The 27,234-nt window shown below is 42.5% G+C and overlaps 1 protein-coding gene across 8 annotated transcripts in view; it reads right to left on the bottom strand.

The window, feature by feature from the left end:
• Nucleotides 1–27,234, bottom strand: part of ptpn13 (protein tyrosine phosphatase non-receptor type 13) — a 384,832-nt gene that overhangs the window by 337,103 nt on the left and 20,495 nt on the right. For 7 of the 8 annotated variants that reach the window (XM_069926529.1, XM_069926531.1, XM_069926532.1 and 4 more), the window contains one exon: nt 19,235–19,354. In XM_069926529.1, the coding sequence (XP_069782630.1) occupies nt 19,235–19,349 (115 nt within the window). In that variant the 5' untranslated portion in view covers nt 19,350–19,354. Of the gene's footprint in view, nt 1–19,234; nt 19,355–27,234 lie in introns of those variants that run through there. The other variant, XM_069926534.1, reaches the window with a different exon arrangement.

Raw genomic sequence — 27,234 nt, 5'->3', positions numbered from 1 at the left:
TGCTTTAATCCAATTAATATACTTCTCTGGTAAACTGAATTTTTGCAATACTTTGAATAAATAATTCCATTCTACTCTGTCAAAGGCCTTCTCTGCGTCTAAAGCAACTGCTACTGTTGGCGTTTTACTCCCTTCTACTGCATGAATTGTTAATAAATTTACAAATATTGTCTGTTGTGCGTCTTTTTTTAATAAATCCAGTTTGGTCTAGATTTACCATTTTCGGTACATACTCTGCTAATCTGTTTGCTAATAGTTTAGCTATTATCTTATAATCTGTGTTAAGTAAAGATATTGGTCTATATGACGCTGATCCGAGTGGATCTTTCCCTTGCTTTAGTATTACTGTAATTATTGCTGTTTTACATGAATCTGGTAAGCTTTGTGTTTTATCAATCTGGTTGATTACTTCCAGGAGGGGAGGAATAAAACATATAGTTTTATAGAATTCTATTGGGAATCCATCCTCTCCTGGTGTCTTATTATTTGGTAATTTTTTTATTAATTCTTCTATTTCTACTATTCAAAATGGTTCTGTTAATTTATTTTGTTCCTCTATTTGTAGTTTTGGTAGTTCAATTTTAGTTAGAAATTCATCTATTTTCCCTTCTTTGCCTTCGTTTTCAGTTTGGTATAATTGTTCATAGAATTCTCTAAAGTTTTCCTTGATCTCCTTTGGATTATATGTGATTTGTTTGTCTTTTTTCCTTAATGCCAATACCATTTTCTTAGCTTGTTCTGTCTTAAGCTGCCATGCTAGAATTTTGTGCGTTTTTTCCCCTAGTTCATAATATTTCTGTTTTGTGTTCATTATATTCTTCTCCACCTTATATGTTTGTAGTGTTTCATATTTTATTTTTTTATCTGCCAATTCTCTTCTTTTAGTTGTATCTTCCTTCATTGCTAATTCTTTTTCCATATTTACTATTTCCCTTTCCAACTGCTCAGTTTCCTGATTATAGTCCTTCTTCATTTTGGTTACATAACTTATTATTTGCCCTCTAATGAACGCTTTCATTGCATCCCATAGTATAAACTTATCTTTCACTGATTCCGTGTTTATTTAAAAGTACATTTTAATTTGTCTTTTAATGAATTCTCTAAAATCCTGCCTTTTGAGTAACATGGAGTTTAATCTCCATCTATACATTCTTGTAGGGATGTCCTCTAACTCTATTGTCAATATCAAGGGTGAATGGTCCGATAATATTCTAGCTTTATATTCTGTTTTTCTTACTCTATCTTGCATACGAGCTGATAACAAAAATAGGTCTATTCTTGAGTATGTTTTATGTCTACCCGAATAATATGAATATTCCTTTTCCTTTGGGTGTTGTTTCCTCCATATATCCAATAGTTGCATTTCTTCCATCGATTTAATTATAAATTTGGTTACTTTGTTCTTTCTGTTAATTTTTTTCCCAGTTTTGTCCATATTTGAATCCAAATTCAGGTTGAAATCCCCTCCTATTAATATGTTCCATTGCGTATGTGCTATCTTCAAAAAAATATCTTGCATAAACTTTTGATCTTCTTCGTTAGGTGAATATACACTGAGTAGATTCCAAAACTCCGAATATATCTGACATTTTATCATTACATATCTCCCTGCTGGATCTATTATTTCCTCTTCTATTTTAATTGGCACATTTTTACTAATTAATATAGCTACCCCTCTTGCTTTTGAAGTATACGACGCTGCTGTTACGTGTCCTACCCAATCTCTCTTTAATTTCTTGTGCTCCAATTCAGTTAAATGTGTTTCTTGCACAAATGCTATATCAATTTTTTCTTTTTTCAGTAAATTTAGCAGTTTCTTCCTTTTAATTTGGTTATGTATTCCGTTAAAATTTAAAGTCATATAGTTCAGCGTAGCCATTTTATACTTTGTTTATTTTCCCTTTCCGTTTCTCCATCATTACCTTTCCTTCTTATCCATTTCTGCTTTCTTGTTTTGAACACATTTCGAAAACATCAAACATTTTCCCTATTCTCCTATTTAAAACTTCTTTAACCCCAATCTCCCCTCCCCCTCCTGAGTTGTCCTTTATCCCTTGTCGGACAACCACATCTCCCCTCTCCATTTGGATTTGCGAATTCACTCGCTAACGTCAGCTGATTTTGCAGTGACCTTAACTCCTCCCCACCCAGCACCCCCCAGAAAAGATTTCAATTTTCATATGTAACAAAGGTCACTCTTTTAATTCCCTCCTTATTCCCTCTATTCCATTTCCCTCCCTTATTAATTCTTGTCTATACTCTATATATTTTCCTCCAAATATGGATACATTCATGTATGCATACTATATATATACACACATAAACCCCTTTACACACATACATATAGATCGTGGTCATTTTTACTCTTATTACATGTCTTCATCTCTCTGCTTGTTTTGTAGGTGTTCTGCAAATTTCCTTGCTTCTTCTGGATCCGAGAATAGTCTGTTTTGTTGCCCTGGAATAATTATTTTAAGTACCACTGGGTTCCTTAACATAAATTTATATCCTTTTTTCCATAAGATCGTTTTCGCTGTATTGAACTCCCTCCTCTTCTTCAGGAGTTCAAAACTTATGTCTGGATAGAAAAAAATTTTTTTGACCTTTATATTCCAGTGGCTTTTTGTCCTCTCTTACTTTCTTCATTGCTTTCCCCAATATATTTTCTCTTGTTGTATATCTTAAGAATTTTACTAAAATGGATCTTGGTTTTTGCTGCGGTTGTGGTTTGGGGGCTAAAGTTCTATGTGCCCTCTCTATTTCCATTTCTTCCTGTAATTCTGGTCTTCCCAGGACCCTGGGGGTCCAATCTTTTATAAATTCTCTCATATTCTTGCCTTCTTCATCTTCCTTAAGGCCCACTATCTTTATATTATTTCTTCTATTATTCTTTGGCTTGGCTTCGCAGACGAAGATTTATGGAGGGGGTAAATGTCCACGTCAGCTGCAGGCTCGTTGGTGGCTGACAAGTCCGATGCGGGACAGGCAGACATGGTTGCAGAGGTTGCAGGGGAAAATTGGTTGGTTGGAGTTGGGTGTTGGGTTTTTTCTCCTTTGCCTTTTGTCAGTGAGGTGGGCTCTGCGGTCTTCTTCAAAGGAGGTTGCTGCCCGCCAAACTGTGAGGCGCCAAGATGCACGATTTGAGGCGATATCAGCCCACTGGCGGTGGTCAATGTGACAGGCACCAAGAGATTTCTTTAGGCAGTCCTTGTACCTTTTCTTTGGTGCACCTCTGTCACGGTGGCCAGTGGAGAGCTCGCCATATAACACGATCTTGGGAAGGCGATGGTCCTCCACTCTGGAGACGTGACCCATCCAGCGCAGCTGGATCTTCAGCAGCGTGGACTCGATGCTGTCGACCTCTGCCATCTCGAGTACTTCAACGTTAGGGATGAAAGCGCTCCAATGGATGTTGAGGATGGAGCGGAGACAACGCTGGTGGAAGCGTTCTAGGAGCCGTAGGTGATGCCGGTAGAGGACCCATGATTCGGAGCCGAACAGGAGTGTGGGTATGACAACGGCTCTGTATACGCTTATCTTTGTGAGGTTTTTCAGTTGGTTGTTTTTCCAGACTCTTTTGTGTAGTCTTCCAAAGGCGCTATTTGCCTTGGCGAGTCTGTTGTCTATCTCGTTGTCAATCCTTGCATCTGATGAAATGGTGCAGCCGAGATAGGTAAACTGGTTGACCATTTTGAGTTTTGTGTGCCCGATGGAGATGTGGGGGGGCTTCTGAGCTAACAGCTCCTGTGCTTCTTTAGCTTTTTTATTAGATTCTTCTAATTTCTTTTTTAAGTCTTTTACTTCCATATCTACAAATGTTTCTCGTTTTTCCATATTTTCCACTCTTTTTGCCAATTCTGATATAGCCACTTCCATTTTATTCATTCTTTCTTCTGCATTCTTAATTCTTCTTTTTATCTCATCAAATTCTTGTAATTGCCATTCTTTCACTGATTCCATATATTCTTTAAAAAAAGATACATCCATTGTCTTGCCTTTCTCTTCTTCTTCCACTTCTTTCTGTTCTTCTTCTTCCTCTGGATTGACCATCTGTTGTTTCCTTGTTTTCTTTTTACCCTCTTCTTTCTTGTTGTCGTTATTGTCTGTGTTCTGCACCTGCTGCTGTGCTGCAGGTGTCTCTCTCAGCTGTGGAGATCGACTCCGCAGCTGTTCCCCCCTCCCGTCAGTGTGGCTCTGCGAGCCATTTTTGTAGTCCTGAGCCCGGGACCTCCACTGACCTGTGGGAGCGGGCCTCTCTCTCCGCGGCGGGCCTCTTCGGACAGGTAAGGCCTTCACCTTCTTCTTCCAACGTCTTTCCTTCTTCTTTTCTTCCCGTTGTTTTTGGTTTTTCTTTCTTCGCTGCCATTGTCTTCACACTTTTACTTTCACTTTGTTTTGGTTTTTAAGTTTGTGCCTTTGTTTTTTCTCTATCTTTTTTTAACTTTTCTGGAGAGGGCTGGAGTTCCCCGACCGGCCACTACTCCATCACGTGACTCCTCCCCACCCATTTGCTTTTTTAATGAAAACCGGTCAGGATGTGGCAACCAATCTATCTCCAGATGCAGACCAGTCAGTAAAATATCTTGGAGGCAGTGTCAACCAATGAAATGACATTTTATTTTTGTTACTCCCTGCAATGTTTTCAAGGCCTTAGGAAAGCCAGTGACTGAAGCAAAGTGGACAGCACATTGAATCAGTTAAGTTACTTTTCTGTCTTGATCGCAAAGAGGAAGAGGAGATCAGTTTTCATATTTAAAAGCAGAAGATAAACTGCTTCATGAACTCAGCAAGTCAAAGAGCATATGTTTGGATGCAAAGGGATAGCAGACATATCTGGTTGGGTTGGGACCCTGCATCAGTGCAGAAGGAAGATACCCAGAGAGGAAGGGATGAAAAGGCTAGAAAGTGACAGGTGGAACTAGATGAGGGGATGGAGTGATGATGGAGCCAGGTTGGGGTGGGTAAGGGGTGTATTGAGACAGAGGCAGATAGGTGTCCTGTGGAAAGACAAGAAAAAATGTTGGGGGTGTGGAAGTGCAGGATAGAGTTAGGCTGGTAGGTAGGTGATTGGTGGAACCTGACGAGGGAGAGATAATGAGCAAATAGAACACAATCAGGGAGGGTGATAGTCTAGCTAATGGGTGTTGGGGGTGGGGGGGGAATAAAGGGACATCTGGAAAAGGACAATGAAGAGACAATGTGGATGGACTGGGAAAGGAACACAGTGAGAATGGGTTACCTGAAATTTGAAAATTCAATGCTTATACCATTGAGTTACAGGCAACCCAAATGGAATACAATGTGCCCTTCCAGTTTGGATATGACCTTACCATTGCTGTGGAGGGGGCAATGGACAAACAGGTCAGCATTTTCCTACCTACGATGTGTTGACTTGGCCTCACCATGTGAGGCTATCCTTCCCATAATTCTCCAGTCCCTGCCTGCAAAGCCAGACTTGCTTTCAATCCACATTCTGGCTGGTTTCCTGCTGCGTACCCAGTCATTCAATATGGTAAATTGACTGTCAGGGTGGGAAACCTGCTGTAAGAATTTATATCCTGCTGCTTAATCAGTTGAAATGAAATGGACTAGATCTGTGCAAAATTATTACAGTTGGTTCCCTGTCTGAAACTTCCCCACCCCCAGATCACATGTCACAATGGAGCCACCATCAAGCCAAAACTAGTTTCAGACTGTTCAAGAAACTAAAGCGTGATTTATTGCCTTGGGCTTGGAATTGTTATAAAACCGCCTTCTGATTGATGGATATGCCTTCTGATGGATACGCCTTCTGAGCTAAAGCAAATGTACCAAGATCAAAGAATACTCAAGGAAAACATTAGAACTTGAGCCTAAATAAGCCTTAAGAAAGCAGCCTCTAACTTCAAGGACCCTCACCACGCAGGCCATGTCCTCTTCACACTGCTATCCTTCAGGAAGGAGGAACAGGAGCCTGAACATCTGGTGGGACAAGGACAGCTTCTTCTCCTTCTCCATCAGATTTCTGCATGGACAATAATCCACAGACACTACCTCACTTTCTCTTATTTTTGCACTAATCTCTTTATTTTTAAATGTAATTTTATAGCAATATTTGCACAGTAATGCTACTGCAAAGCAATGAATGCTGTGATATGTTCACGACAATAAATTCTGAACCTGAGATGAAGGTGGTGTGGTTCAGTATGGATTTTCGCTACACTAGAAAGGACTTCGCAAAACAGGACGTCATGTGCTGGAGAGCTGGCTCTGAATGGGCAACTAAAGCAGCATCGTCTGCAAAGAGTAGTTCACGAACAAGTTGCTTTTGTGTCTTGGTGTGAGCTTTCAGGTGCCTCAGATTGAAGAGACTGCCATCCGTGCGGTACCGGATGTAAACAGCGTCTTCATTGTTGAGGTCTTTCATGGCTTGTTTCAACATCATGCTGAAGAAGATAGTAAAGAGGGTTGGTGCGAGGACGCAGCCTTGCTTCACGCCGTTGTCAATGAAGAAGGGTTCAGAGAGCTCATTGCTGTATCTGACCCGACCTTGTTGGTTTTCATGCAGTTGGATAACCATGTTGAGGAACTTGGGGGGGCATCCGAGGCGCTCTAGTATTTGCCAAAGCCCTTTCCTGCTCCCGGTGTTGAAGGCTTTGGTGAGGTCAACAAAGGTGATGTAGAGTCCTTTGTTTTGTTCTCTGCACTTTTCTTGGAGCTGTCTGAGGGCAAAGACCATGTCAGTAGTTCCTCTGTTTGCGCGAAAGCCCACTGTGATTCTGGGAGGACATTTTCGGCGACACTAGGTATTAGTCTATTAAGGAGAATCCTAGCGAAGATTTTGCCTGCAATGGAGAGCAGCGTGATTCCCCTGTAGTTTGAGCAGTCAGATTTCTCGCCTTTGTTTTTCTACAGGGTGATGATGATGGCATCACAAAGGTCCTGAGGCAGTTTTCCTTGGTCCCATCAGAGCATGAAAAACTCATGCAGTTTGATATGCAGAGTTTTGCCGCCAGCCTTCCAGACCCCTGGGGGGTTCCATCCATACCTGCTGCTTTGCCACTTTTCAGTTGTTCAATTGCCTTATATGTCTCTTCCCAGGTAAGGACCTCATCCAGTTCTACACTCAAGGGCTGTTGAGGTAGCTGGAGCAGGGCAGATTCTTGCCAAAATGTTTGGCCTGGAAGTCAGCCTGAAGAAAACTGAAGTCCTCCATCAGCCAGCTCCCCACCATGACAACCAGCCCCCCCACATCTCCATCGGACACATAAAACTCAAAACGGTCAACCAGTTTACCTACCTCGGCTGCACCATTTCATCGGATGCAAGGATCGACAACAAGATAGACAACAGACTCGCCAAGGCAAATAGCGCCTTTGGAAGACTACACAAAAGAGTCTGGAAAAACAACCAACCTGAAGAAACACACAAAGATAAGCGTATACAGAGCCGTTGTCATACCCACACTCCTGTTCGGCTCCGAATCATGGGTCCTCTACCGGCATCACCTACGGCTACTAGAACGCTTCCATCAGCACTGTCTCCGCCCCATCCTCAACATTCATTGGAGTGACTTCATCATTAACATCGAAGTACTTGAGCTGGCAGAGTCCGCAATCATCGAATCCACGCTGCTGAAGACCCAACTGCGCTGGGTGGGTCACGTCTCCAGAATGGAGGACCATCGTCGTCCCAAGATCGTGTTATATGGCGAGCTCTCCACTGGCCATCGAGACAGAGGTGCACCAAAGAAGAAGTACAAGGACTGCTTAAAGAAATCTCTTGGTGCCTGCCACATTGACCACCGCCAGTGGGCTGATATCGCCTCCAACCGTGCATCTTGGCACCTCACAGTTCGGCGGGCAGCAACCTCCTTTGAAGAAGACCGCAGAGCCCACCTCACTGACAAAAGACAAAGGAGGAAAAACCCAACACCCAACCCCAACCAACCAATTTTCCCTTGCAACCGCTGCAACCGTGCCTGCCTGTCTCGCATCGGACTTGTCAGTCACCAACGAGCCTGGAGCAGACGTGGACATACCCCTCCATAAATCTTCGTCCCGCGAAGCCAAGCCAAAGAAAAAAGAAAGGACTTAATGAAACTGGAGAGGGCACAAAGCAAATTTACATATCACCTGATATGCAGGCTTTAAGGAGAGACTTAGAGACTGTGCTGATTTCCCCTTGGGCAGGGGAGGCAGAGGAGATTAATTGAGTTTTACATGACAAAGTAGATGATTCAAATGTAAATGTTTACTCAACTCACAGAAACTTAGGACAGAGGTTTAAGGTAAAGGACTGGAGGTGTGGAGAGCATTTAAAAAATATGTTCATCCATTGGTTGGAATCTGGAAGGCAATACTGTACCTACAAATGTCAGATCATATATTATCGTGCAATCAAACAAAAATGTAATATTACACAAAATTGCCTTTTGTCTGCCATACACAAAAATGCACATTTAGTATTGGTATTCTCCAGTGCCCCTTACAGTCAGAGAAACAGAAGAGAGTTGGCTCAGTCACAAGGCCCTTTCAAACTGCCATGTAAAATGGGGCTAACCGGTAGTAATTTGCCCAGTTAGTGTCCCAGTTATGCAGCAGTTAGAAAGGGTCTGATTCCTTTGTCAGGCTGTTTAAAGCCTATATGGAGCCATAGGCAGCCGGACTGGCCAGCAGGACCCTGCGTGGCAGCACGACGTCTCCACTCCCCGCTTTCCCCAGGTCACATCAGCGGTAGTGCTGCCGTTACACCAGCTCTGGCAGCACTGCCATTTTGGGGGGGCAGAGTAAATCAACATTAAGATACCAAGGCAGACTCAGAAAGTTATGGGTCAAGTCCTGGGACATGGAATGGGGGCTTGATGGTCTCAATTAACTGTGGGTAAAAAGGCCTTCTGGGTTTATGATCAAGATCATAGCTTGGCCTTTTACCTGTGCTATTTTCCTTAAGTAACCCCATTTGTCTTGATTTTACTTAAAAGCCAACAATTCATCTCATCCCAGTCTTGAATACAGTCAGAAATTAAACCGCCACAACTTTCTTGGGAAGGGAATTCAGGTTCAAGATTCCTTTTATTGTCAGATAAGAATCTAATCTACATTATATACTTTAACATCTGCCTACCATGAGGCAAAGAGTCGCCATTAGTATTGCCCCATGCCCCTTACAGTACAAGAGAAAGAGAAGCAAAAGATGTCCCTTCAGGGTCACTGAGTGCCTGTAGATTGGCCTCCAGCACTCCCATAGCCTCTGCTCGATCCATCGGCAACCTGAGCTCCAGATCCAAACCTCCAACAACATCAGCAAGCCTTAAGCCTGTAGGTTAATTGGACTGGACAGCAGAACCCTGCAGAGGAGCGCTGTTCCTCCTCTCCTCGCTGGTCTGCACCAGCGACAGCACTGCCGTTACAGCAGCTTCTTGTCCAAATGACAGAAACAATGTGTTTGTTAACTTTATTCAACCAGAAACCCAAATCTATCTGAAAAACAAGTGCATGTAGTCGTCCACAATATATAAAGCCTATATGGAACCGACGGCAGTCAGACTGGGGGATTAGACCCTGTGGGGGAGCGTACAGTCAAATATTGATAAAAAGTCACCATTAGTGCAGTAAAATATTGTGCTTCTCTTTCTTTAGCTGTAACGGGCACTGAGCAATATCTGCTGATGGCAAATCTTTGCAGACTCAGGAAATTTCTTCTAATAGTTCACCTGTTTTAAATCATTGACAATCAAGGAATCTTGAATATAAATGTTGTCTTTAGAGCTACATCTATGTCCTTGGGGTGAAGAATCACACATGCAACACACATAATGAGCTCGCTGGGGACAGATTCTTGTACTGTTTGAAGATCCCTACCAATGATGCAGCCTCATTCAGAGGATTAAGGAATGCTTTACGGTTAAATAAAAGGGAGACTGATTTAACCTGATCCATTGCTGTCGAACCAAGAGTCAATCGTCTTCCAGGAAGGTCTTGCTTTAAATGGACTCTTCATTTTTGCTCGTCCAACAGTCTGATCAAGTATCTAACCAACATTTTCACACATCAATCATTTGACTATATTCCATTCTCTCTCCCCCCCCCCCCCATTTAAAAGGTTAAAGGTTCCATTATTGTCTCGAAATAATACATTTAGAATGCAATAGACGTGAAATTCTTTAACTTTGTCTATCGTAAGGAAGATGTCCCCAAGGACATAGAGACACCACTTTGTCAAGCGCCCCTCACAGAAATGAGGCCCCAGCGAGGAATGAACTCACAACCCCTGGTTTACAAGGCCAGTACTCTTAACCACTGAGCTATTTGAGGATCTCGTGCACAATGACGTGCAGCAGACCCGACCCAACTCCAGGTTAGCAAAGGGTCTGTTCTATCCCAAAGAGCCTGACAGTGGAAGTCCAAAAATTCAGATGCCAAAAATCCAGACCACCTGAGAATCTAGACTTTTCAAAAACTCTCAAACTTTTTAAATTTAGTGGGCTTTCGTCTTCATGTGTGCATAAACGCTATAGATGCACAGCAGTATTTTTTATTTTTGAGAATAAGTTATCAAAATTTTCCTGTTCATCTTTTCTTTATTCCTCCTTAAATTTGAATTTTAAAAGTGCTGACTGAGAATTGAAAAGTCCGGATCAAACCAATCCCCAGGCAGTCTGGTTTTTCAGACTTCTACTGTATCACTATCCTGTCCCACCTATCCTCCCCACATTCATCTCATCCAAGCAACACAAGGCCTGGTCATCACCCCTCCATTCAATGCTTAGACCACCCTGTCATCTGATTGTCTGTACTGGCGAAAATGATGAGTGGCACAGTTGACGTCGCAGTTACAGCAACACTGTTGCAGCGCCAGCGATTGAGCCCAGGCTTCGAATCCCACACTGCCTGTTGTAAGGAGTTTGTTTATTCTCCCCATGTCTGTCTGGGTTTTCCCTGGGGGCTCCAGTTTCCTCCCACCCTTCAAAACGTACTGGGGGTTATAGGACACTCGAGTGTAATTGGGCGGCATGGGCGAAAAGGGCCTGTTACTGTGCTAAATGTATGAATTTAAGATTTAAATTTTAAAGTTAGCAGTGCACAACTTTACATGATAGGACTTTTGGCTTCACATACTACAGAACTTCCCAACTGGGTGGTCTTACACAGTTCATACTCCAGTGTAATACTACTTCATATACCTTGAGGTACTACAGAATAACTATCTGCAGCTTCCCAACAACATTAAACCAAAATCAGTGGAGTTCCTTTAGCAAAATATGCAAACCTGAACTCACTTTACGCTGGTTCTCAACGATTGATACACAGTGAATGTGTAAACTTGCACAGCAGGCTCTGGGAATATTTATAATGTATTCGCACTGTAGAATGATGAACGTGTTGCAAAATAGGGGCGAAGAACAAATACAACAGCCAGAAGTATACGTAGCGGACATCTACATCAACACACAATTCTGATCCAAATGAAATGTTTGCCTTTCACATAATATTCAAGGCTCTTGGAGCAGAAAACCTTCTTGGCAGGTATTTCATCAGTGCGACAGATTCTTGAGAAGTCAACAAAATGAAAACCAGATCATCGAAACATCCAGATCACAGACACAAACAAGGGAAAAAAAATGATGATTCATCTTTCATTCAAGCTAGAAGTAATAAATTGCCCAAGACTATCTCTTTTGTAATTTTTTTTTAAATTTAAACATACAACACTGTAACAGGCCAATTCCCCCCTACAAGTCCATGCTGCCTAATTTACACCACAGGAACCTACACCCCCGATACATTTCAAACAGTGGGAGGAAACCGGTGCCCATGGGGAAAACCCACACAGACATGGGGAGAACGTACAAACTTCTTATAGACAGCGCAGGATTCAAACCCACCAGGTCCAGTCTCGATTGCTGGCACTGTAAAGGCGTTGTGCTAACCGCTACGCCAACCATGTCAATTGTAAACATACTTTTTATATAATGTACTGTGGCAGCACACATACTCATGGCAACCCAGCCTGCTTGTACCGCTGCGCGGCAGGACAGCCACGAGAAGATGGCAGACATTATGATGTCATCGCTCACGCTGCCCTTAAAGGGGCGCATATAGGATTTGAAATAAACGGTCTTTGAAAACCTCCAACGTGGTGGCTGTGAGTCTCTTCCATCATAGCTGTCGCTACAATGGTGACCTTGATGAGCCCAGACGTTTTTCTGGTCTCCCAGCATGGATCCCGCAGGGATCAACATTGTTGCCGTGAAACTGCCCACTTTCTGGACCCATCTCCCATGTACGTGGTTTGGGCAGGCGGAGGTGCAGTTTCACCTCAGGAACATTTCTTCAGACGCCACGATATTTTACCACGTCGCGAGCGTGCTCGACGAGGAGATTGCAGCCAGGGGGACGACCTCATCAACCCACCAGCTGAAAGTAAATATCCTGCCCTCAAAAACTTCCTTCTGGGCACATTCGGCCTCTCCCCACAACAGCGCGCCTCCAGACCTCTGCATCTAGATGGGCTAGGAGACAGAACACCGTCAGCCCTGATGGACGAGATGCTGGCACTGATGGAGGACCACAAGCCCTGCTTCTTGTTCCACCAGATCTTCTTGGAGCAGATGCCCGAAGACATTCAGCTCCTACTGGAGGACAAGGACTTCACTGACCCGTGGCGAGTCGTGGCCCGAACAGACACCCTCTGGTGAACCAAAAGGAAGAATTAGGCCACCCTCAGCCAGGTCACCCACCGAGGAACAAGCCAGTCACAGCCCTCCCCCAAGCACAAGCCAGAAGAGCACCATCCTACCTGGTGCTTCTACCACCAATGCTGGGTGTGCCCCAAACTCGTAAGTGCAGACAGTCTGCCAGCTGCAGTTGATGGCTGTGGCGACTGGCCACGCGTACAGTCTCCTACACGTGACCGATAAGTCCATCGGCCGGCGTTTCATGGTTGACACCAGACCTCTGCATCTAGATGGGCTAGGAGACAGAACACCGTCGGCCCTGATGGACAAGATGCTGGCACTGACGGAGGACCACAAGCCCTGCTTCTTGTTCCACCAGATCTTCTTGGAGCAGATGCCCGAAGACATTCAGCTCCTACTGGAGGACAAGGACTTCACTGACCCGTGGTGAGTCGTGGCCCGAACAGACACCCTCTGGTGAACCAAAAGGGAGAATGAGGCCACCCTCAGCCAGGTCACCCACCGTGGAACAAGCCAGTCACAGCCCTCCCCCAAGCACAAGCCAGAAGAGCACCATCCCACCTGGTGCTTCTACCACCAATGGTGGGGGTGCCCCAAACTCTTAAGTGCAGACAGTCTGCCAGCTGCAGTTGATGGCTGTGGCGACTGGCCACGCGTACAGTCTCCTACACGTGACCGTTAAGTCCAGCAGCCGGCGTTTCATGGTTGACACCGGAGCGGAACTGAGCGTCTTACCCCCGACTGCCCTCGAGTCCCACACCTGAGCACAGGGTCCCACCCTGCGGGCAGCCAACAGTTCTACCATCAAGACCTTCGGCACCCGCAGGGCGCAGATCCAGATTGGGAAAGACAAGTTTTGCTGGAGGTTCGCGCTGGCCTCAGTGGAAACTGCACTTTTGAGGGCCGATTTCCTCAGAGCGCATGGCCTGCTCAGTCCGCCTTGATGCCTGCAAGCCTGAGATAGCCGCCATCACCGCTCCCAGGAACGAGTATTCCAGCATACTCGACAAGTTCTCCACCATCCTGCAGCCACAGTTTACCGCCGCCATGCCCCAGCACGGGGTCTATCACCATATCTCCACGCAAGGCCCCTGCTGCACACCAAGGACAGACGACTACCACCCAAGAAGCTACAGCTGGCCAAGGAGGAGTTCTCCCGCCTGCAGGAGTTGGGGATCATCCACCAGTCTGACAGTCCCTGGGCCTCCCATCTCCACATGGTCCTCAAGTCTTCCGGGGGCTGGCAACCCTGCAGGGATTATCAGCGCCTGAATGATGCAACTACACCAGACAGGTAACCCATACCACACATCCAGGACTTCAAAGCAAACCTCCACAGCACCCAGGTCTTCTCGAATGTCGACCTGATACGGGGCTACCATCAGATCCCGGTCCACCCTGAGGACATCGGTAAGACTGCAATCGTCACCCTGTTTGGGCTGTTTGAATTCATTCTTGCGGATGCCCTTCGGACATAAAAACGCGGCCCAGACCTTCCAGCGCCTGATGGACGCAGTGGGCATGGACCTGGACTTTGTGTTCATGTACCTCGGTGGCCACGAGGAGCATAAGGTCCACCTCCACATCGTTTGCCCGTTGGCAGAGTTTGGCCTCACAGTCAACGTGGCAAGTGCCAGTTTGGTAAGCAGATGCTGCAGTTCCTGGGACACACCATCTCGGCGGCCAGAGTCGCTCCAGCACCAGAAAAAGTTGCGGCAGTGTGCGGGTTTCCCAAACCCACCACCCTCAAGGGCCTGCAAGAGTTTGTCGGTATGGTGAACTTTTATCATCGCTTCATCCCCGGTGCAGCCCGCATAATGCGGCTGTTATTCTCGATGATCACCGCAAAAGACAAGGTCCTGGTTTGGTCGGAAGAGGCGGAGGGCGCCTTCGCAGCAACACAGGATGCACTGAGGAGCGCCACACTATTGGCCCATTCGCGCCCAGCGGCCCACACCACGCTCTCAGTAGACGCCTCAGCCACGGCCATTGGGGGTGTGGTAGGTCAGTGGGTTGATGGCCAATGGGGCCTGCTGGCCTTCTTTAGCAGGTACCTTCGGCCTCTGGAACTCAAGTACAGTACCTTCGACTGGGAGCTCCTGGCCCTGTACCTGGCCATCCGACACTTCCGGTACTTCCTGGAGGGCAGGTCGTTCACTGCATTCACTGATCACAAGCCACTCACACAGGGCCTCTCTATGGCCAAAGATCCATGGTCAGCTCGTCAGCAGTGTCACCTCTCCTACGTGTTGGAGTTCACCACCGACATCTGGCACAGGGCAGGTAGAGACAACATCATGGCGGACGTGCTCTCTCGACCCGCAATCCACAGCCTTGCACCTGGGCTAAACTACACCCAGCTGGTGCAGGCACAAAGGGAAGTTGCAAGGACGCAGGCCCTCCATACTGCCATTACAGGGCCCCGCCTCCAGGAAATTCGTTTGCTGGGCAGCCCAGACACGCTGCTCTGCGACATTTTCACTGGTTCCCCACGCCCGGTAGTCCTGCCACAGTGGAGGTCGCGGGCCCTCAGCATACCCCTAGCACATCCCTCGGTCAAGACATCGGTGCGGATGGTGGCAGAACGGTTTGTGTGGCATGAGCTCAAGGAGGTAGCCCAAAATGGCAGGGAGCTGCACTCAGTACCACGCCTCCAAGTTCCACTGGCATACGAGGGCCCCAATTCAACAGTTCAACCTGCCGGTCAAAAGGTTCCAGCACATACATGTTGATATCATGGGCCCCCTACCGGTGTCCAGGGAGGCACACTACCTGCTGACGGTGGTCGACCGGACCACAAGATGGCCGGAATCCATCCCCATCAAGGGCACTTCCGCTGAGTCGTGTGCCAGGAACATGACTGCGCACTGGATCACCAGGTTCAGAGTCCTGGTGCACATCACCAGTGACCTGGGCGTCCAGTTCACCTCTGCCCTCTGGACCCAGTTGGCGAGCTCCACCATACCACGGCATATCACCGCAAGCCATTCACCGTCACCTGAAGTCGGCCCTCATGGCCCGCCTCATCAGTCCCGACTGGGCAGACGAGTTGCCCTGGGTCCTGCTTGGCATCAGGACAGCCCCGAAGGAGGACCTGCAGGTGTCATCCACAGAGTTGGTGTACGGCGCGCCATTGTCACTGCCCTGAAACGGACTCCATAACCGATCACCCAACCCTGTTGGCAGACCTCCGCAGCAGACTCGCCTCGCTGCCCCCCTCCCCCACCACCTCCTATGCACCACAGCACCTGATCAGCTCAACTGCCGAAAGAGCTGGATGCTGCCGAATTTGTCTTCGTCTGGCACGGCCCGCACACTGCGCCCTTGCAGCTCCCTTATGAAGGCCCGTTCAAAGTCCTCCAGTGGTCTGGCAAGACCTTCACATCGGATATTGGGGGTAAAAGTGAACTATTTACAGTAGACCACCTGAAGGCGGCATACCTGGACCTCTCGCAACCAAATCAAACGGCTCAGCCCAAGCGCCGAGGCCGTCTTTTGAATGTACATAAAAACACAAATAATTTGTAAATTCTTGCTCTGATATCCTTGACCACATAAATTTACTTCAACAGAAGCAATAGCACAATTCAGAAATGGAAATTATGCTACTTTTGTTTGAATTTGCCATAACTATCTTTCTTTCTCCCTTTATCTTATGAGGTTCTTGCATGAACAAGACATGTTTAAATGCATGATTGCTTAGCTCAAAGCAATGAAGTGCAAAACTATTCCCAACTCACATTAAATTAGGCAAATCCAATTTAAAATATTTGTTACTGCTTAGCTGGCATGCCAGGCATTCAATTTGTTCCACACTCAACAGAATTCACATGCTTATATGTCCTTAACTTGCTTGAAGAATGCAGGTGCACAAAATAACCCAACTGGACGTGAGGGGTGAAAACAGAGGACTATAAAATAAATCAACAATAAATTCAAAAGCATGCTCAGCATAACGTTTTTTTTCTCCCAAAGTGCAGTTGGGTACGAAATGAAGTAGGGAAGCCATTTAAATAGCAGTTGGAGAAAGAAACAGGTTGATGGTGACACTTTTCAAATTGCCATGTAATATGAAAGGCAATTTGCTCCATTGTCGACCCAGGAACATGGTTATTTGAAAGGGTCCAACCAGGTCAACCCGGTTAAAACCCAAATGGGTCCCAGACCTGCCTCAGTTGTGGTCAGGGAACCCAGTAAAACTTACCTGGGAGTCCAGCTCCACCAAAACTGAAAGGGAAAATGACCGACCCGGTTACTCTGGTGACATTATTGCTTGAGTGCATGCATCACAGGGAAACCCCAGGCTCAAGTGAGGTTGGGGATTGGTACAATGTGCAGAAATGGGGGGGGGACACCAGAGTGGTTACTGATGCAATCAGGAGAGATGGGTGCTGCTGCCGTGAACACCGCTCTGGTTCATGGTGATGGCTCAATGTGGGAGTAATGGCCATCTTTGTTACCCATAATCCCCTACACTGTTGGAACAGCTCTGGCGCAAGGTTCCATTGCAGCAAAAAAAATGTTTCGCTCCAATTTCCTCTTAATAACCTAGATTGAGAGAATGTAGGGCTCTCCTGCGGCCATTCCCCTCAATAACAGGTATACTACTTTGGATATTGTTGGGGGAATAATCTTTCAGAGGGTAGTAGCAGCAGTCAAGTAAGTAGCACTATGACTCCTGAGGCTCAAAAATTAAAGGTGCAGGTAGGCAGGAAAATAGTGATAGGAGACTTGTTAGTGAGGGCGACAGGCAGAGAAATCTGCGGCCCCAAGGGAGATGCCGGAATTGTATGTTGTCTGAGTTCCACAGTCAAGAATGTTGCTGAGCAGTTGGAGAACATTCTCAAGGTGGAAAGTTAACAGCCAGAGGTCATTGTACAATTTACAAGATGGTTTAAACTACATAGGTGGTGATGGGGTTCTACAAAATGAGTGAAACACGAAAGTCTGCAGATGCTGTAATTGTAATAAAAACATTGACCACCGCCAGTGGGCTGATAACGCCTCAAACCGTGCATCTTGGCGCCTCACAGTTTGGCGGGCAGCAACCTCCTTTGAAGAAGACCGCAGAGCCCACCTCACTGACAAAAGGCAAAGGAGGAAAAACCCAACACCCAACCCCAACCCACCAATTTTCCCTTGCAACCGCTGCAATCGTGTCTGCCTGTCCCGCATCGGACTTGTCAGCCACAAACGAGCCTGCAGCTGACGTGGACTTTTTACCCCCTCCATAAATCTTCGTCCGCGAAGCCAAGCCAAAGAAAAGAATAAAAACACAGAAATGCTGGAGAAACTTAGCCGGTCTCGCAGAGTCCACAGGAGGAAAAGAAATATAACCAACATTTCAGGCCTCAGCCCTTCTTCAACATATGAGTTAACAGAAGGTGTCTGAATTTAAAGGAAGCGCAAGGGGAGAAATACAGACCAACAGACAAAAAGGGACAAATTGGATATGGAGAGGACAGGAGATAAGAAAGGTTAGAAATGATTGGGGGATTGGCTCTCTGAATGTAGAGCTGGGTAGATATAGGGAAAAGTGAAGAGAGAGACAGAGCTGGAGACAGAGGGAAAGATAGGGGGAAGGGCTAGCAGAAACCAGAGAAGTCAATATTAATGCCATCCAGTTGGACCAAGATTTTCCATCTGAGCACCTTCCAAAAGGATTTAAGTGAAAACCTACATGGCATGATTAGAAACTATGCGGAGAACACTGATATTGAGATAGTGAACACGGTGGCCAAAGAATGAAGCAGGATCTTGATCGGTTTTGCAGAGGAAGGGTTGGTGGAATTTAATACAGATAAATGTGAGGTGTTGCATTTTTGGAGGTCTAACATGGGTGGGACCTACACAGTGAATGATAGAGCAGAGGGATGTAGGAGGACAGGTATGTGGTACTTTGAAAGCGGCACCACAGGTAGGAGCACATTGGCTTTCATCAGAGTACTGAGTATAGAATTAAGAGGTCATCTTGCAGTAGTATATGACATTGATGAGGACCCATTTGGGTGACTGGGTTCAGTTTTAGTCACCGTGCTTTTGGAAAGATGTTGATAAGCTGGAGAGGATGCAGTGAAGATTCACAAGGATGTTGCCATGACACTGGGGTCTGAGCTATAGTGTGAGGTTGACCAGGTTAGGGCCTCATTCTTTGCAGTGCAAGAAGATGAGGGGTGATGTCATAGAGGTGTACAAAATCATGAGGGGCATAAATTGGTGAACTCAGTCCAGAGTTGGGGAATTCAGTAACCAGTGGACATATGGCCAAGACACCCGTGAAGTTGACATATGGTCAAGCTTAGAGGGGAGTGATTTAATACAAATCTGGAGGGGGTTACTTTTATACTCACAGACTCTTAGAACAGGCTGCCAGATGATATGGTTGAGTATTGCAATGTTTAAAAATAATTGGACAGATACATGAATAGGATATGCTTGCAAGGACGTGAGTGAAACAGACGCAGATGCATTTCAGTCAGTGTGGGCACAGGCCAGTTTCCATGTTACACTTGATGACTCTACTTGGCAGTACTTCAAAATTAAACGGTTCCTTACCTTTCTGAAACAAGTCATGCAGACATTGTGCACTCTGATTTAATAAAGCCCAAATCTCTTCTTCCTCCAATGGTCCTCCCCGAACCTCCAGGGCTTCAGCCAATGAAACATGCATCTTACCTGATAGACAAAACAAAACTGGTTACAAGATGTTTGTGTAGCTTCTCTCACATTATAAATGGCAATAATCTATAGCAATTTTTGCTCATGTACAGCACAATAATGCCACAAAACAATAAATTTTCATGATACATGTTCACAACAATCAATTCTGATTGGAAAAGCATTCAAACTTAAAAGTAGAAGAGCAAAGGTCAACCTTCAATCCACTCAGGTCAGTATCAGAGTACATCATCAGGATATCAAAATCACACACTTCTGAATTTTACTTCTGAATCATGAACCAGATTTTTGCCACAAACATGACTGTAAACTTAACTACATGAAATGTAACTGAAAACCTGCCATTCTCATGATACAGTAAATACACCAAGTGACTATTTAGAAATCCTGATGATTCAGCATCTGGGTCACCAGTGTTACTTTCCGATGAACTGGAGCCCCAGTTCCTCTACTCCCTCCAAAATTTCTAGTTTCACTGGAGAGTTAAGTATGATACCGTAGTCTGGAAAAATCAACCTGTTTGGCACAACTGAAATTGCAAGAATGTAAAATTTTCAAGTTTTGCTTGGTGATGAATTAAATAAGCTATAAACCCAAACAAAAGTGGGAAAAAGATTTAAACATAAAGATAAAAAAAGAAATATGGGAAAAGTTATGCTCTGGAACTATGAGAAATACAATAAATGACAATTGTGTTACGCATGATACAGTATAATTGGTTACACGCCCCAAAAGTTAAATAAATGGGATCCAACAGTATCAGATAGATGTTTTCGCTGCAAGAAGGAAACGGGAAGAACAGTACATGCAATTTGGGCATGTGAGAAAGTGAAAAAGTTTTGGGAAGATCTAAATCAGGTATTAAATAAAATCACAAAAAAAAAACCAAAAAATCCAGAGATCTTTCTTATAAGTAATATAAGAAGTAAAGTATTAGGCCTCAAACTGGATGAAGTGCAAAAAAGATTTATTATGATAGTCTTAGCTGTAGCAAAAAAATGTATAATGTCAACTTGGAAATCAGAAGAGAGCCTGAGAGTACAGCAATGGTACATAGAAATGAATACATGTATTTCATTGGAAAAAATAACATATAATTAAAAAAATAAAGTCACATTATTTCAACAAATTTGGGGACCGCACATGGAACACAACAGAGAGGGCTTGCCTCGGACCTCCACCCTCTAAAATGATAGAATGAGAAGAAGACGAAATGACCTGATCCAGTGTGTAAAAGTAGATGCCATGGTTTTTTTTTAAATTTTTTATTTTTCACACCATAAACCACACTGACCAAGATACATACATTTTCCTTTTCAAATATATACAGTGTCATTTTCTCCCTCCCCTCCCTCCTCCCATCCCACCCTCCCTACCTCCCCACCCATTCATTTAAAGTACAAAATCTAAGACACATTAAACCAGTCAAACAATGTTGTCAGTCATTAAAAATAAACAAGAAATTCCACTGAGTCAATTCTTTTCATTTCCTTCTCCTTTCGTTAATTTAGGTGGTAGATGTCCCCGGTAGGTTTTCTCTATTGTATTTCATGTATGGCTCCCATATTTGTTCAAATATTTCAATATTATTTCTTAAATTATATGTTATTTTTTCTAATGGAATACATTTATTCATTTCTACATACCATTGTAGTATTCTCAAATTATCTTCCAATTTCCAGGTTGACATAATACATTTTTTTGCTACGGCTAGAGCTATCTTAACAAATCTTTTTTGTGCACCATCCAAATCAAGTCCAAATTCTTTATTTTTTATGTTACTTAGGAGGAAGATCTCTGGGTTTTTTGGTATATTGTTTTCTATAATTTTATTTAATATCTGGTTTAGATCTTCCCAAAATTTTTCTACTTTCTCACATGTCCAGATTGCATGAATTGTTGTTCCCATTTCTTTTTTACAACGAAAACATCTGTCAGATACTGTTGGGTCCCACTTATTTAACTTTTGAGGTGTAATGTATAGCCTGTGTATCCAGTTATATTGTATCATACGTGACCTCGTATTTATTGTATTTCTCATCGTTCCAGAACATAACTTCTCCCATGTTTCCTTCTTTATCTTTATATTTAAATCTTGTTCCCATTTTTGTTTAGTTTTACAATTTGTTTCCTCATTCTCCTTTTCTTGCAGTTTAATATACATATTTGTTATAAATCTTTTGATTGTCATTGTGTCTGTAATCACATATTCAAAGTTACTTCCCTCTGGTAACCTCAGACGACTTCCTAATTTGTCCTTCAAGTAGGATCTCAATTGGTAATATGCCAACACTGTATCTCGAGTTATATTATATTTATCCTTCATTTGTTCAAAGGATAATAATCTATTTCCTGAAAAACAATTTTCTATTCTTTTGATCCCTTTTTTCTCCCATTCTCTAAAGGAAAGGTTATCTATTGTAAAAGGGAGTAACTGATTTTGCATCATTATTAGTTTTGGTAATTGGTAATTTGTTTTATTCCTTTCAACATGAATCTTCTTCCAAATATTGAGCAGATGATGTAATACTGGAGAACTCCTACGTTGTACCAATTTTTCATCCCATTTATATATGTGTTCAGGTATCTTTTCCCCTATTTTATCTAGATCTAATCTAGTCCAATCTGGCTTTTCCCTTGTTTGATAAAAATCTGATAGGTATCTTAATTGTGCGGCTCTATAATAATTTTTAAAGTTTGGCAGTTGTAAGCCTCCTTGTTTATACCATTCTGTTAATTTATCTATTGCTATCCTCGGTTTCCCCCCTTTCCATAAAAATTTCCTTATTATTTTCTTTAACTCCTTGAAGAATTTCTCTGTCAAGTGTATTGGCAATGTCTAAAATAGGTATAATATCCTTGGGAAAATGTTCATTTTAATACAGTTTATCCTTCCTATTAGTGTTAGTGGTAAATCTTTCCAATGCTCTAAATCGCCCTGTAATTTTTTCATTAATGGATAATAATTGAGTTTATATAGATGGCCGAGATTTTTATTTATTTGTATACCTAGGTATCTTATTGCTTGCATTTGCCATCTGAATGGTGATTCCTTCTTAAAATTTGAGAAATCTGCATTATTCATTGGCATTGCTTTACTTTTATTTACGTTAATCTTGTAACCCGACACTTCTCCATATTCCTTCAATTTCTTATATAATTCTTTTATTGATAGTTCTGGTTCTGTTAAGTATACTATAACATCGTCTGCAAATAAACTGATTTTATATTCCTTATCTTTTATTTTTATCCCTTTTATTTTATTTTCTGTTCTTATCAATTCTGCTAGTGGTTCTATAGCTAACGCGAACAATAAGGGTGATAGTGGGCATCCCTGCCGTGTTGATCTGCTTAAATTAAATTGCTTTGATATATATATCCATTTACTGTCACTTTCGCCAATGGCCCCTTATATAATGCTTTAATCCAATTAATATACTTCTCTGGTAAACTGAATTTTTGCAATACTTTGAATAAATAATTCCATTCTACTCTATCAAAGGCCATCTCTGTGTCTAAAGCAACTGCTACTGTTGGCGCTTTACTCCCTTCTACTGCATGAATTAAGTTAATAAATTTACAAATATTGTCTGTTGTGCGTCTTTTTTTAATAAATCCAGTTTGGTCTAGATTTACCATTTTAGGTACATAATCTGCTAATCTGTTTGCTAATAGTTTAGCTATTATCTTATAATTTGTGTTAAGTAATGATATTGGTCTATATGACGCTGGTGCGAGTGGATCTTTCCCTTGCTTTGGTATTACTGTAATTATTGCCGTTTTACATGAATCTGGTAAGCTTTGTGTTTTGTCAATCTGGTTGATTACTTCCAGGAGGGGCGGAATTAATAAATCTTTAAATGTTTTATAGAATTCTATTGGGAATCCATCCTCTCCTGGTGTTTTATTATTTGGTAGTTTTTTTATTATCTCTTGTATTTCTACTATTTCAAATGGTTCTGTTAATTTATTTTGTTCCTCTATTTGTAATTTTGGTAGTTCAATTTTAGTTAAAAATTCATCTATTTTGCCTTCTTTCTCTTCATTTTCAGTTTGGTATAATTGTTCATAGAATTCTCTAAAGTTTTCATTAATCTCCGTTGGATTATATGTGATTTGTTTGTCTTTTTTCCTTGATGCCAATACCATTTTCTTAGCTTGTTCTGTCTTAAGCTGCCATGCTAGAATTTTATGCGTTTTTTCCCCTAGTTCATATTTCTGTTTTGTCTTCATTATGTTCTTCTCCACCTTATATGTTTGAAGTGTTTCATATTTTATTTTTTTATCTGCCAATTCTCTTCTTTTAGTTGTGTCTTCCTTCATTGCTAATTCTTTTTCTGTATTTTCTATTTCCCTCTCCAACTGCTCTGTTTCCTGATTGTAGTCCTTCTTCATCTTGGTTACATAACTTATTATTTGCCCTCTAATGAACGCTTTCATTGCATCCCATAGTATAAACTTATCTTTCACTGATTCTGTATTTATTTCAAAGTACATTTTAATTTGTCTTTCAATGAATTCTCTAAAATCCTGCCTTTTAAGTAGCATGGAGTTTAATCTCCATCTATACATTTTTGGAGGGATGTCCTCTAACTCTATTGTCAATATCAAGGGTGAATGGTCCGTTAATATTCTAGCTTTATATTGTTTTTCTTACTCTATCTTGCATACGAGCTGATAACAGAAATAGGTCTATTCTTGAGTATGTTTTATGTCTACCCGAATAATATGAATATTCCTTTTCCTTTGGGTGTTGTTTCCTCCATATATCCAAAAGTTCCATTTCTTGCATCGATTTAATTATAAATTTGGTTACTTTGTTCTTTCTGTTAATTTTTTTCCCAGTTTTGTCCATATTTGAATCCAAATTCAGGTTGAAATCCCCTCCTATTAATATGTTCCCTTGCGTATGTGCTATCTTCAGAAAAATATCTTGCATAAACTTTTGATTTTCTTGGTTAGGTGAATATACACTGAGTAGATTCCAAAACTCCGAATATATGTGACATTTTATCATTACATATCTCCCTGCTGGATCTATTATTTCCTCTTCTATTTTAATTGGTACATCTTTACTGATTAATATAGCTATTCCTCTTTCTTTTGAATTATACGACACTGCTGTTACATGTCCTACCCAATCTCTCTTTAATTTCTTGTGCTCCAATTCAGTTAAATGTGTTTCTTGCACAAATGCTATATCAATTTTTTCTTTTTTCAGTAAATTTAGCAGTTTCTTCCTTTTGATTTGGTTATGTATTCCGTTAATATTTAAAGTCATATAGTTCAACGTAGCCATTTCATACTTTGTTTATCTTCCCTTTCCGTTTCTCCATCATCACCTTTCCTTCTTATCCATTTCTGCTTTCTTGTTTTGAACACTTTATAAGACAACATTTCTAAAACATCAAACATTTTCCTTATTCTCCTATTTAAAACTTCTTTAATCCCATTCTCCCCTCCCCCTCCTGAGTTGCCCTTTATCCCTTGCCAGGCAACCACATCTCCCCTCTCCATTTAGATTTGCGAATTCACTCGCAAGCGTCAACTGATTTTGCAGTGACCGTAACTCCTCCCCACCCAGCCCCCGCCAGAAAAGATTTCAATTTTCATATATAACAAAGGTCACTCTTTTAATTCCCTCTTTTTTCCCTCTATTCCCTTTCATTCCCTCATTAATTCTTATCTATACTCTATATATTTTCCTCTAAATACGGATACACTCATGTATACACATATATACATACACATCAATACATATATATATATATATATATATATACATATATATATGTACCCATATACACACATACATATAGTTTGTGGTCATTTTTACTCTCATTACATGTCTTCATCTCTCTGCTTGTTTTGTAGTTGTTCTGCAAATTTTCGTGCTTCCTCTGGATCCGCGAATAGTCTGTTTTGTTGCCCTGGAATAACTATTTTAAGTACCGCTGGGTACTTTAACATAAATTTATATCCTTTTTTCCATAGGATCGTTTTTGCTGTATTGAACTCCTTCCTCTTCTTCAGGAGTTCAAAACTTATGTCTGGATAGAAAAAAATTTTTTGACCTTTGTATTCCAGTGGCTTTTTGTCTTCTCTTATTTTCTTCATTGCTTTCTCCAATATATTTTCTCTTGTTGTTTATCTTAAAAATTTTACTAAAATGGATCTTGGTTTTTGCTGCGGTTGTGGTTTCGGGGCTAATGTTCTATGTGCCCTTTCTATTTCCATTTCTTCCTGTAATTCTGGTCTTCCTAGGACCCTGGGGATCCAATCTTTTATAAATTCTCTCATATTCTTGCCTTCTTGATCTTCCTTAAGGCCCACTATCTTTATATTATTTCTTCTATTATAGTTTCCATTATATCTATCTTCTGAGCTAACAGCTCATGTGCCTCTAACTTTTTTATTAGATTCTTCTAATTTCTCTTTTAAGTCCTCTACTTCCATTTCTACGATTATTTCTCGTTATTCCACATTATCCACTCTTTTTCCTATCTCTGATATGACCATTTCTATTTTATTCATTTTTTCTTCTGCATTCTTAATTCTTTTTATCTCATTAAATTCTTGTAATTGCCATTCTTTCACTGATTCCATATATTCTTTAAAAAAAGATACATCCATTGTCTTGGCTTTCTCTTCTTCTTCCATTTCTTTCTGTTCTTCTTCTTCTTCTTCCTCTGAGTTGACCATCTGTTGTTTCCTTGTTTTCTTTTTACCCTCTTCTTTCTTGTTGTCGTTATTTTTCATGTTCTGCACCTGTTGCTGTGTTGCAGGTGTCTCTCTCAGCTGTGGAGATCGACTCCGCAGCTGTTCCCCCCTCCCGTCAGTGTGTTTTTTTTCATGCGCATCGCGCATGTGCGGTTGCGCACTTTTACTCGGCTCTGCGAGCCATTTTTGTAGTCCCGAGCCCGGGACTTCCACTGACCTGAGGGAACGAGCTTCTCTCTCCGCGGCGGGCCTCCTCGGACAGGTAAGGCCTTCACCTTCTTCTTCCGACGTTCTTTCATCTTCTCTTCTTCCCATTGTTTTCAACTTTTCTCTCTTCGCTGCCATTTTTTTCTCACCTTTCTTTTTACTTTGTTTTAATTTTTACTCTTGTACCTTTGCGTTTTGTGCGTTTTTTTTCAACTTTTCCGGAGAGGGCTGGAATTCCCTGACCGGCCACTACTCCATCACGTGACTCCTCAGTAGATGACATTGTTTAATGGATTTATCGTATATGTTGAACGTTCAATGGATTTGGAGGGGGGTGGGAAGGATGGAGGGGGGGGGAGAAAGGGGAGAAAATGCCACTATGTATATTAAAGAGGGAAATGTTTGTATGTATTTTGATCAATATGGTTCATAGTGTAAAAAATTTTAAAAAAGAAATCACACTCAGTCAGTCCAAAACAAAATACTGGAAACACTCAGCAGATGAGGCAGCACCTTTGGAAAGGGAAATAGTGAACAGAATAGATCCACAATCATACGTCAAAACTCTGAAGGATAGAATACAAATCAGTTTTCAGTAGCAGGGAAGATTGGGTGGGGGGTGGGGAAGAGGTTGGGTGGATGTGGAGGAGAAAGGGAATACCTCCAACAGTTAATGTAGCAGGCAGAGGCAGAAACTTTGTCTGTGTTGTTCTCCTAATAGAAAGGCTGTGGGACATGTCTTGCAGGCAGAAGTATTCAGAAGTTTAAAACTGAACCAAAGGCACAAAGACAAGTTCTGATACAGATAAAGAAAGAGTGGGTTGGCTGAATCTAAAGAATTTAACATCAAGTCTGACAGGGTGCATCATGTCAAGAATCTTTTAATGTCACGTAATACAGGTACACAATCCTTTATCCAGAACCCTTGGGGGGACAGCGTGTTCCGAATT

Source organism: Narcine bancroftii, chromosome 3, assembly GCF_036971445.1.
Source record: "Narcine bancroftii isolate sNarBan1 chromosome 3, sNarBan1.hap1, whole genome shotgun sequence".
In the NCBI taxonomy this organism is placed as follows: domain Eukaryota; kingdom Metazoa; phylum Chordata; class Chondrichthyes; order Torpediniformes; family Narcinidae; genus Narcine; species Narcine bancroftii.
The sequence above is the reverse complement of the archived record's forward strand: the minus strand, read 5'-3'. Positions and strand labels throughout refer to the sequence as shown.